The 12543-nt window shown below is 43.5% G+C and overlaps 1 protein-coding gene across 3 annotated transcripts in view; it reads left to right on the top strand.

Annotated features, from left to right (window-relative positions):
• mcc (MCC regulator of WNT signaling pathway) overlaps positions 1–12543 on the top strand; it is a 166312-nt gene that overhangs the window by 145628 nt on the left and 8141 nt on the right. For all 3 annotated transcript variants that reach the window (XM_048526960.1, XM_048526959.2, XM_048526961.2), the window contains one exon: positions 5066–5188. In XM_048526960.1, coding sequence (XP_048382917.1) covers positions 5066–5188 — 123 coding nt within the window. The remainder of the gene's footprint in view (positions 1–5065; positions 5189–12543) is intronic.

Raw genomic sequence — 12543 nt, 5'->3', positions numbered from 1 at the left:
CAGCATGCACACCTGCTCTTCAAAGGTTTCATTCACTACAAAGTTCGTTTCTTTCGTAAAGACAGAAGCAAAAAACTCATTAAGGGCTTCCCCTACCTCCTCAGACTCCACACACAAGTTCCCTATGCTATCCCTGATCGGCCCTACTCTTTCTTTGACCATTCTCTTATTCCTCACGTAAGTGTAAAATGCCTTTGTGTTTTCCCTGATTCCTTCTGCCAAGCCTTTCTCGTGCCGCCTCCTGGCTCTCCTCAGACCATTTTTGAGCTCCTTCCTTGCCTGCATGTAATCCTCTCTAGCTGAACTTGACCCTAGCTTCCTCCACCTTATGTAAGCTACCTTCTTCCTTTTCACAAGAAGCTGCACCGCTCTCATCATCCAAGGTTCCTTTATCTTACCCCTTCTTGCCTGTCTCAGAGGGACATATTTACTCATCACTCGCAACAACTGTTCCTTAAACAGTCTCCACATGTCTATAGTTCCCTTACCATGGAACAATTGCTCCCAGTCCATGCTTCCTAACTCGTGTCTAATCGCGTCATAGTTTCCTCTTCCCCAATTAAATATCCTCCCATTTTGCCTAATCCTCTCCTTCTCCATAGCTATGTAGAATGTGAGGCAGTTATGGTCACTATCACCAAAATGCTCTCCCACCACAAAATCTGATACCTGCCCCGGCTCGTTTCCGAGCACCAAGTCTAGAATGGCCTCTCCCCTCGTCGGCCTGTCAACGTACTGCGTTAGGAAACCCTCCTGAACACACCTTACAAAAACAGCTCCATTCAAATCTTCTGCTCGAAGAAGGTTCCAATCAATATTAGGAAAGTTAAAGTCACCCATTACAGCAACCCTACTACGTCCACACTTTTCCAAAATCTGTCGACCTACGCTTTCTTCAATCTCCCTGCTGCTATTGGGGGGCATGTAGTAAACCCCTAACGAGGTGACTACTCCCTTGCTGTTCCTAATTTCCACCCATACTGACTCAGTAGGCAGATCTTCCTCGACAATGGAAGCTTCTGTAGCTGTGATACCCTCTCTGATTAGTAGTGCTACACCCCCTCCTCTTTATCCCCCCTCCCTATTCTTTTTAAATGTTCTAAACCCTGGAACATCCAGCAACCATTCCTGCCCATGAGAAACCCATGTCTCTGTAATGGCCACAACATCATAGCACCAGGTACTGTGTACATCCACCTCCAATTTCCCCTTATCCATCCTGCTAGAATGAATCACTTAACAGTTCTTTGATTATACCATATGTCTATGTCCTCCTGAAGTCTGTTACAATCCTCTTCACTGTTAAGTACGTTTTGAGTTTCATATCATGTACTGATTAGAAGTTATGCTGTTTATCCTCAAATCAACCATTTGCTACAGCTCCGAGCTAATGGGAACTGCAGATGCTGGAGAGTCCGAGATAACATTGTGGAGCTGGATGAACACAGCAGGCCAAGCAGCATCTTAGGAGCACAAAAGCTGACGTTTCGGGCTGAGACCCTTTTGTGCTCCAAAGATGCTCTTTGCCTGCTGTGTTCATCCAGCTCTACACTTTATTATTTGCTACTGCTGTCTGCTTTGTGTTGCCTAACCAATTTCATATCCAATTGCCGATTGTTACTTTCATCCTCTTAGCTTTAATTTTGTTTATAGGTCTTATTATGTGAATATCAAATCCCCTTTACGAGACCATATACATCAACTGTTATACCCTCATCTGCCCTTTTTTGATATTTCCATTAACTTAGTAAAGTTAGTTAAACACTTCTGCCGACAGCAAATTCATTTTCATTTATTAACCCACAGATGATACCTTGGCTGTTAGCATTATTTATCCAGAGGAAATTGTGACTCGATCTATACTAGATATTGGGCAATCAGTTGCAATAGAGGTAGGTGGAAGCACAGTGGATATATCACAGACGCAGGCTAAAGCTGTGAAGAGCCCTACCGTGGTAGCTGCTGAGATTTAAATTCATAGCATAATATCTGGAGCATAAATCTATTCTTGGTACTGGTGATGGCCGTTGTTGATTATTGTAAAAATCCATCTGAGGAGGAAGTTTGCCGTCCATACATTTGCCTATATGTGACTCAGATGTACAGCAATGTAGTAGACTTTTAAAAGACCTGTGAAATGGTTGAGTAAGTCATTCAGTTCAACAGTTGCTGGCTTTGCCATGTTCCGTTTGAATCATACATTAAAAAAAACACACAATGAGAAGGAGTTGAGAGAAATGGTGGTCAGAATGTCATGGGGACATTTATAAAAGCTGGCACCACATGTACAGATGGTATACCAGGTTGCACTGTCTTATGTCTCGAGAAATGAGAGATCTTGGAAAGTGATTGTTTGGCCTCTTGGTGAGCTATTTGCATCATCTATAGCCCTGGGTGACATGCTAAAATACTGGAGGATGGCTAGCATCGTGCCATTATTTAAGAAAGGTGGGAAGGAAAAGCCAGAGGAACAATAGACCAACAAGCCTGATGTTGGTGGTGGGTAAGTTGTTGTAAGAGATTCAGACGGACAGGATTTACATGTATTTGGAAAGGCAAGTGCTGATCAGGATAGTAACCATGGCTTTGTGTGTGGGACATCGTATCTCACTAACTTGGAATGAGACTTTTGAAGAAGCGGCAAAGAAGGTTGAAGGCAGAGTGATGGATATTGCTGTGTGGACTTCAGCAAGGTGTTCCACATGATAGACTGTTTTGCAAGGTTAGATCATATAGAGTACAGAAAAAGCTCGCTATTTGGATACAAAATTGGCTTAAGTGTAGGTGACAGAGAATGGCATTGGAGGGTTGCATTTTAGACTGGAGCATTTGACCAGAGGTGTCCACAATAATTGGTACTGGGTCCACTGCTTTTTGTCGTTTGTATAAATGATTTGGATATGAATACAAGAGGTATGTTAGTAAGTTTGCAGATGACACCAACATTGGTCATCCAATTTTACAGTGGAGAAGGTTACCTCGGAATACAACGAGACCTTTGTCAAATGGGCTGAGGAGTGGCAGATGGAGTTTAATCTAGATAAATGTGAGGTGCAGCAGTTTGGTATGTTGAATCAGGGCAGGGATTACACACTTAATGGTAAGATCTCGGGGAGTCTGGCTAAACAAAGAGATGCTGGGTTGGACTTGTCCTGCTTTTTAATGTACAAGACATATCTGGACAATTTTTCCATGAGATGTCACTGTCGTAGCTATACTGGAACACTTGGCTTGGAGAGCAGCAACTTCTGGAGCACAGGTCTTCGGTCCTATTGCTGTTTTTTTGTCAGGGCCCAGAATATTTGCCATGTCCAGTGCCTCCAAACAGTCTTGAAATAGAAACACAGAAAACAGGAGCAGGAGTCAGCTGCATGGTCCTTTTTAACTGCTGTGCCATTTAACTGGGGTTCAGGTACATTGCTCTTTGAAACTTGTGAAACAGGTAGACAGGGTGATTAAGAGGGCATTTGGCACCTTGGCCTTCATTGCTCGGACCTTTGACTATAGGAGTACAGTTCTGGTCACCCTGCTAGAGGAGGCATTATTAAATTGGAGCGGATTCAGGGAAGATGTTGTCAGGATGGAGGATTTATGTCAGCAGAGGCTGGGTAGGCTGTGACTTTTGTCACTGGAACATAGAAGGTTGAGAGGTGACCCCAGAGGTACATAAAATCATGAGGGGCATAGATAAGGTGAATAGGCAAGATCTTTTCCCTAGAGTGAGAGACTTCAAAACTAGCGAACATTATTTAAAAGGGACTTGAGTGGCAACTTTTTCACACAGATTGTGATTTATATTTGGAATGAACTGCCAGAGGATGTGGTGGATGTGGGTACCATTAGAAAATTTAAGACATTTGCACAGGTACATGAATGGGAAGGGTTTAGAGGGATATGGGCCAAATGCAGGCAGGTGGGACTAGTTCAGTTAGAGATAATTGATCAGCATGGAGTAGTTCGGCCGAAGGGCCTGGTTCCTTGCAACTGTGTCTATGACTCTGTTAATGTGATTTTGGGGTGTTAATTCAAAGTTTCTTGGAAGTGGAGTCACAGGTAGACCGGGTAGTGAAGAAGGCATTTTGGTATGCTTGCTTTTATTGGTCAATGCATCATGTATAGGAGTTGGGAGGTCATGTTGTGGCAGTACAGGACATTGGTTGGGCCACTTTTGGGAATACTACATTCAGTTTTGTCTCCATGCTATTGTGAAGATGTTGTGAAACTTGAAAGGATTCAGAAAAGATTTCCAAGGATGTTGTTGGAGTTGGAGGGTTTGAGCTATAGGAAGAGGCTGAACAGGCTGGAGCTTTTGTTCCTGGAACCTTGGAGGCTGAGGGGTGTCCTTTTATGGAGGTTTGTAAAATCATGTGGGGCATGGATAAGCTGAATTACTAAGGTCTTTTCCCCAGGATAGGAGAGTCCAAAACTAGAGGGCATGGATTTAAGATGAGAAGGGAAAGATTTAAAAGGAGTAGGCAGTATGCTAGTGACAGTAATAATCAGGTCTGTTCAGTTTTGATAATCCAGTGATTTGTCAAGTCTGGTTAGTGGGTGGGAAGTTGGGTCTGTTCGTGGTGGGTGGGAAAACCAGTTCTGGTCAGCATAATGAGTAACTTGTGTCTGATCTTTGAATGGGGAGGCGTGTATTGGTAGTTGGGGTAGATGCATGTGGTCAGGTGGAAATGTAGTCTGATCTGATCTGGTTGTGCTGGTGTGAGGGGATTTTGGATTGTTCGGGGCAGGGGGTATTTGAGTGTGGTCAGGTAAGGGGGTATTGAAGAGCCATTGCAGTCTGATGGGCCAAATATCCGTCTTGTATATTATAAGCACGTGAAACCTTTTAATACATAGTTGTTGAAGCCTTATCCACTGATTACTGTTCAAGAGAACATTTATATAAACATTGAGAAAAAAAATTAGTGAGGAAAACCAATTAAGGAAAACAGACAACGTAGAAGCTTCTAATCGGGGAGCTAATATTCTGTTCTTCTTTGAAGGCTTAAATGGTCTTTATCACATGAATATTTGCATGATGTTCTGTTTATTCCTGTATTTTGGTGCACAGAGAGAAAAAAATAAAATCCCGTGTTCAAGAATTGGTAACTGCTTTAGAACGAATGACAAAAAGCAGTGAAGTGCGACATCAGCAGTCTGCCGAATTTGTTAATGACCTCAAACGAGCAAACAGGTATGTAAGTTGGTAAAAGAATAGAAGAATAATTTTAATATAATACTTTTCCTGGTGGAAGAATTGATCACATTATTTATATTTCTGCACCATTTGCTAATTGGAAGTAGGATTGGTGATAGGAAGAGAGAGGCCAAAATGAACATAGGCCCCTTGGAAAATGAGATGGGGAAGTAGTAACGTAGAAACAGGAAATAGTGGAAGAGTTTTAAAAATTACTCAGTTTTACTGTGAAAACTGATGCCCTTGGCATTTTTAAAACACTAAATAATCAACGAGCAAAAGTGGGGGAGGAAATAAATAAGGTAATTATGATGGGAAAACAAGTTCTGGGAAAACTAATGGAACTAAAGACTGATAAGTCTCCTGGACCTGATGAATTGCATCCAAGGATATTAAAGGAATTTGTTTCAGAAATGCTGAATGCACAGGTAGTAATCTCCTGGGAATCGTTATGTCCTGGACAAGTCCCTGAAGATTGGAAAACTGCCAATGTAACAATTTCATTCAAAACGAGAGGAGCCAATAAGTGGTATCTGTAGGCTACTTAGCTCAATCATTGGCAATATGTTCAAATAAGTTGCAAGTACCATAGGGAATCAGAATTAGCTTGGTTTCATAAATAGAAATCATGTCTGACAAATTTATTGGAATTTTTTTGAGGAGGCGACAAGTCAGAAAGATGAATGGGAGCTAGTACCTGTAATACATTTAGATTTCCAAAAGACGTTTGATAAGGGATCACAGGGGAGGCAACGCCCTGGTGGTGTTATCGCTGATCTGTAAATGCAGACACCTGAATAACATTCTGGGGACCTGGGTTCGAATTCTGGTGGAATTTGAATTCAATAAAATATCTGGAATTAAGAATCTAATGATGACTGTGAACCCATTGATTGTCAAAAGTCCGTCTGGTTCACTAATGCCCTTCTGGGATGGAAACTGCCATCCTTACTTGGTTTGGCCTGCATGTGACCCACAGCAATGTGGTTGACTCTTAACCTCCCTCTGGGCAATTAGGGATGGGCAGTAAATGCTGCCTGGACAGCGAGGCCCTCATGCTGTGAATGAAGAAAAAAAAACAAACACAGCCCGTGGTGTTAGAGGTGGTAAGTTAGCATGGACAGAGGATTGACTAAGTAATATAAGGCAGACTCCAAATAGGGGGAGCATTTTCAGGATGACCAACCACAACTTGTAGAGTGCCACAGTGGGTTGTTGAGAGGGCTTTCAGTCGCAAGTGCGTGCACACGTTACTTGAGTGGGCTAAAACTTGACATGGAATAAAATGTGAGATTATACGCCTTGCTAAGAAGAATAGAAGAGCTGCAGCACAGAGGGATTTGGATACATTTATGCATGGATCACAAAAACTGGCATTAAAGTTTAAATAATCAAGAAAAGAGATCATATATTGGATTTGATTTCAATGGAAATGAAGTACAAAAGTAGGGTAGCTTTGAAAGTGTACAAGGCACTGGATAGACCTCATCTATGACCCTGTAGACAATTTGGTCCCCCAATCCCAGGGAAAAATCTATTGGCATTAGAGACAATCAAGAGAAGGTTTACTAAGATGATCCCAAGGATGGACAGATTTACTTGCGAGGAGGCCTTGAGTAAAATGGACCTGTGCTCATCAGAGTTTAGAAGACTGACAGGTGATGTTATTAAAACATGTAAGGTTCTTATGTTTTTCGGGGTAGCTGTTGGAAGGTCGTTTCACCTTGCAGAGAGCCTGGGACTACAGAATGTAATCTTATTATAAGGGGTCACCTATATGAGATAGATGGAGAGGAATTTCTTCTCTTGGATTCATGAATCATAGAATCCCTACAGCAGGAAACAGGCCATTCAACCAACAAGTCCATACCAACTGTCTGAAGACCACCCCACCCAGAATCACACTCCTACCCTATCCCTGTAATCCTGCATTTCCCGTGGCTAATCCACCTAACCTACACATCCCTGGATACTATGAGCAATTTAGCATGGTCAGTCAACCTAACCTGCACATCTTTGGACTGTGGAAGGAAACCAGGGCACCCGGTGGAAACCCACGCAGGCATGGGGTGGGGGATGGAAATGTGCAAACTGTACACAGACAGTTATCAGAGGCTGGAATTGAACCTGGATCCCTGATACTGAGGCAGTAATGCTGAATCTCTCCGACCACTATACCCCTGATCCCTGGAATCAATCTAGTGAACCTCCTTAGAACTGCCTCCAACGCAACCATATTCCTCTTCAAGTAAGCGGACCAAAACTGAATGGAACACTCACTAATATTTTGTACAGCTGCAGTAACACTTCCCTACTTTTAAACGCTAAACTTCTGGTAATAAATGCCAAAATTCCACTTACCTTCTTTATTACCTGCTATACATGCATACAGCTGTCTGTGATTCACATTTGATCCTAGATCCCTTTGAATTAAAGATCCCTCCGTACTTTGAAGTTTCTTTCCATTTACGTTGAAGCACTTTGAAGTTTCTCCCCATTTAGCTAAGTTATTCTTCTATTCTTCCAACCAAAATTGATAATCTCACATTTATTCACGTTAAATTCCATCTCATTTTGTGCCCTGTCCCTCCAGAAATAAATCATGACACTCTTCTTATCAGCTAATAAAATGTGAGGCTGGATGAACACAGCAGGCCAAGCAGCATCTCAGGAGCACAAAAGCTGACGTTTCGGGCCTAGACCCTTCATCAGAGAGGGGGATGGGGGGAGGGAACTGGAATAAATAGGGAGAGAGGGGGAGGCGGACCGAAGATGGAGAGCAAAGAAGATAGGTGGAGAGGGTGTAGGTGGGGAGGTAGGGAGGGGATAGGTCAGTCCAGGGAAGACGGACAGGTCAAGGAGGTGGGATGAGGTTAGTAGGTAGCTGGGGGTGCGGCTGGGGGTGGGAGGAAGGGATGGGTGAGAGGAAGAACCGGTTAGGGAGGCAGAGACAGGTTGGACTGGTTTTGGGATGCAGTGGGTGGGGGGGAAGAGCTGGGCTGGTTGTGTGGTGCAGTGGGGGGAGGGGATGAACTGGGCTGGTTTAGGGATGCAGTGGGGGAAGGGGAGATTTTGAAACTGGTGAAGTCCACATTGATACCATATGGCTGCAGGGTTCCCAGGCGGAATATGAGTTGCTGTTCCTGCAACCTTCGGGTGGCATCATTGTGGCAGTGCAGGAGGCCCATGATGGACATGTCATCAAGAGAATGGGAGGGGGAGTGGAAATGGTTTGCGACTGGGAGGTGCAGTTGTTTGTTGCGAACTGAGCGGAGGTGTTCTGCAAAGCGGTCCCCAAGCCTCCGCTTGGTTTCCCCAATGTAGAGAAAGCCGCACCGGGTACAGTGGATGCAGTATACCACATTGGCAGATGTGCAGGTGAACCTCTGCTTAATGTGGAATGTCATCTTGGGGCCTGGGATGGGGTTAGGGCAGGCCCCAAGATGACATTCCACATTAAGCAGAGGTTCACCTGCACATCTGCCAATGTGGTATACTGCATCCACTGTACCCGGTGCGGCTTTCTCTACATTGGGGAAACCAAGCGGAGGCTTGGGGACCGCTTTGCAGAACACCTCCGCTCAGTTCGCAACAAACAACTGCACCTCCCAGTCGCAAACCATTTCCACTCCCCCTCCCATTCTCTTGATGACATGTCCATCATGGGCCTCCTGCACTGCCACAATGATGCCACCCGAAGGTTGCAGGAACAGCAACTCATATTCCGCCTGGGAACCCTGCAGCCATATGGTATCAATGTGGACTTCACCAGTTTCAAAATCTCCCCTTCCCCCACTGCATCCCTAAACCAGCCCAGTTCATCCCCTCCCCCCACTGCACCACACAACCAGCCCAGCTCTTCCCCCCCACCCACTGCATCCCAAAACCAGTCCAACCTGTCTCTGCCTCCCTAACCGGTTCTTCCTCTCACCCATCCCTTCCTCCCACCCCCAGCCGCACCCCCAGCTACCTACTAACCTCATCCCACCTCCTTGACCTGTCCGTCTTCCCTGGACTGACCTATCCCCTCCCTACCTCCCCACCTACACCCTCTCCACCTATCTTCTTTGCTCTCCATCTTCGGTCCGCCTCCCCCTCTCTCCCTATTTATTCCAGTTCCCTCCCCCCATCCCCCTCTCTGATGAAGGGTCTAGGCCCGAAACGTCAGCTTTTGTGCTCCTGAGATGCTGCTTGGCCTGCTGTGTTCATCCAGCCTCACATTTTATTATCTTGGAATCTCCAGCATCTGCAGTTCCCATTATCTCTGATACTCTTCTTATCAGCTCCTGTTTATTTTTTGTGGTGTGTACTTAGCTTCGCAGGTTTCAATGCTTTATCTTATTTAGTTTCATACCTTCCAGTAAATAATTTGAATCTTTTATTCTTTCTATCAACATTAATCATTTCATACTTAGTTAATTTAAACTTTATTTGCCATTCATGTACACACTGCAGATCTGTTTGTCCTTTTTTTTGGCTGGAGTCCACTACTGTATCAGCTATTCTGCTAAATTTGGTGGCATCTGCATTTTTTGATGTATCTTCATTTTCTTAGATTATAATACATATTTAAAATAAATGAGCTAATACTGGCATGGATCTCTTCTAGACACCGTTTTCTGCTAATCCAATTCTCCTGTCCTCCAGAGGAGTAATTCTATTGTTGCAACCTAGTCTTTGCGTTTTAATTTCAAATTCCAGCATTTGTTCTTTTTGTCATCCCTGATTGTCCCCCACAGCGTGTCATTTTTAATTTAGAATCAGTAAGTCATTCGGCATGCAAACAGACTCTTTGGTCGAACCAGTCCATGCCAATCACAATCCCAAACTAACCTGCCTGTGCTTGGCCTATATCCCTCCAAACTAGTCTTATTTACGTACTTACCTAAATGTGTTTTAAACATTGTCACTGGGCCTATAGCCACCACATCCTCTGGAAGTTCATTCCATAAACAAACTAGTCTCTGTAACAAAAAAAAATGTACCTTCTATCTTCCTATAAAAATCTTTCTTTTATCACTAAAAATATGCCCCCCAGTCCTGAAATCTGTCCCACACCCCATGGAAAAGACACTGGCCATTCACCATTCTCGATACCCCTTTAAACTTCTATAAAGTCACCTTTCAACCTCAAACACTCCAGTGGAAAATATCCCTACCAACCCAAACTATTTTTGTAATTCAAACCCTCCATTCCTGGCAACATCCTGGTAAATCTCTTCTGAACTCTTTCTAGCTTAATAATATCCTTCCTATAATAGGGTTAATTTCTAAAACAAAAATACATTTTTTTTCTTTTTCATCACTTCACTGTATATTGTTCTGTTATGATTAACTCTCTGGAACATTTTCTATGTGGCATTTTTACAATGTATCAGCTGAGATGATTGATGTCTTCACAATATTTGGCCAAGCATGCTCTGATTCATATGTGACATCTAGACGTTTTCTGGTAGTTAAGATCTCTATCAAGAGAAACAAATCTGGCTAATTTGCTTCTCCCTGCCCTTTCTTCCTAGAGTGCTGAATTCACTTGTAGCATCCTAACTGTTGTCACGGCTGTGATCAATTAATTCAGCACAGGCTACCAATAGGACCTTGAACTTTCTCATCTGCATGACTTAGTTCCACACTATGCACTAGGAATTAAAGTGGAGGAGAGTTTTTTTTAAAAAGTTTAGGGTGGGGAGGGAGAACGATCTATCACATTGGGACTTAGCGCTCTGATCTTAATGCATAGAATTATAAAATTATACAGTACAGGAGAGGCTGTTTGGCTTATTGAGTCTGTAATTGCTGAAAATACAAACCACCCACACTTGTCCCACTTCTTCACAGTAGGTCCATAGCCTTGAATGTTATGACACTTCAATTGCTCATCCAAGTACTTTTTAAAGGTTGAGGCTTCCCACTCTAGACCCTTAAGACCCTCTGGGTGAAAATCGTTTCCTCCTCCTTTCACATGAATATTATGCCCTCTTGTTATTAATCCTTTGAGGGAAATAGCTGCTTTCAATTCATGCTGTCCATGCTTCTCATAGTCTTATGCGCCTGGGGAGTGTTGCTGAACAAAGAAACCTTGGAGTGCAGATTCATAATTCTTGAAAGTAGAGTCATAGGGAGATAGGACAGTTAAAAAGGCATTTGGTATGCTTACCAATAGTGATCAATGCATTGAGTATAGGAATTGGTAGGTTATGTTAATAAGAACCAGGAGCAGGTGTGGGCTATCTTGCCCTTCGAGCCTGCTCTGCTGTTCAGTAAGTCATGGCTAACCTATTTCTGGCCTCTGCTCCACTTACCCAGCCTTTCATCACAACTCTTAATTCTCTTCCTATTCAAAAAAAATCTATCTTACCTTTAAAAACATTCAGTGAGGAAGCCTCAAGTACTTCACTGGGCAGGGAATTCCACAAATTCACAACCATTTGGGTGCAGAAGTTCCTACTCAATTTGGTCCTCAACTTGCTCCCTCTAATTTTGAGAGTATGCCCTCTTGTCCTAGCTTCACCTGCCAGTGGAAACATCCTCTCTGCCTCTGTCTCATCTATTCTCATCAGAAGTTTGTGTTTATCCCCTCATTCTTCTGAATTCCAAAAAATATAACTCCAGTCTACTCAATCTTTCCTTATAAGCCAATCCTCTGAACTCCAGAATCTACTTAGTGAATCTCCTCTGCACCCCCTCCAGTGCTAGTGCAACCTTTCTCAAGTAAGAAGACCGAAGCTGCATGCAGTAGTCTGGGTGTGGCCCTGGGTGTGGCCTCAAGAGCACCCTCAACAGCTGTAACATTACCTCCCAGGTTTTAAAGTCAATCCCTCCAGCAATGAAGGACGAAATTCCATTTGCCTCTCAATTGTCTGTTGCACCTGCAAACAAACCTTCTGTGATTCATGCACAAGAATACCCAAGTCCCTCTGCACGTTAGCATTCTGCAATTTTTTTACCGTTCAAATAATGTTGCGACTGTACATGACATTGGTCAGGCCAGTTTTGGAATACTGCATACAGTTCTGGTCTCCCTGCTATTGGAAGGGTGTTTTGAAACTTGGAAGGGTTCAGAAAAGATTTACAAATATGTTGCCAGGGTTGGAGGGCTTGAACTAAAGGGAGAGGCTCAATAGGCTGGGGCTATTTTCCCTGGAACATTGGAGGCTGAGGGGTGACCTTATAGAGGTTTCTAAAATCATGAAGGATGTGGATAGGGTAAGTAGCCAAGGTTTTTTCCCTGGGGTGGACAAGTCTAAACAAGAGGGCATAGGTTTAAAATGAGAGGGTAAAGATTTAAAAGGGATCCAAGGGGCAGCTTTTCCATGCAGAAGATGGTGCGTGTGTGGAATGAGTTGCCAGAT

Source organism: Stegostoma tigrinum, chromosome 3, assembly GCF_030684315.1.
Source record: "Stegostoma tigrinum isolate sSteTig4 chromosome 3, sSteTig4.hap1, whole genome shotgun sequence".
Classification (NCBI taxonomy): domain Eukaryota; kingdom Metazoa; phylum Chordata; class Chondrichthyes; order Orectolobiformes; family Stegostomatidae; genus Stegostoma; species Stegostoma tigrinum.
The sequence above is the reverse complement of the archived record's forward strand: the minus strand, read 5'-3'. Positions and strand labels throughout refer to the sequence as shown.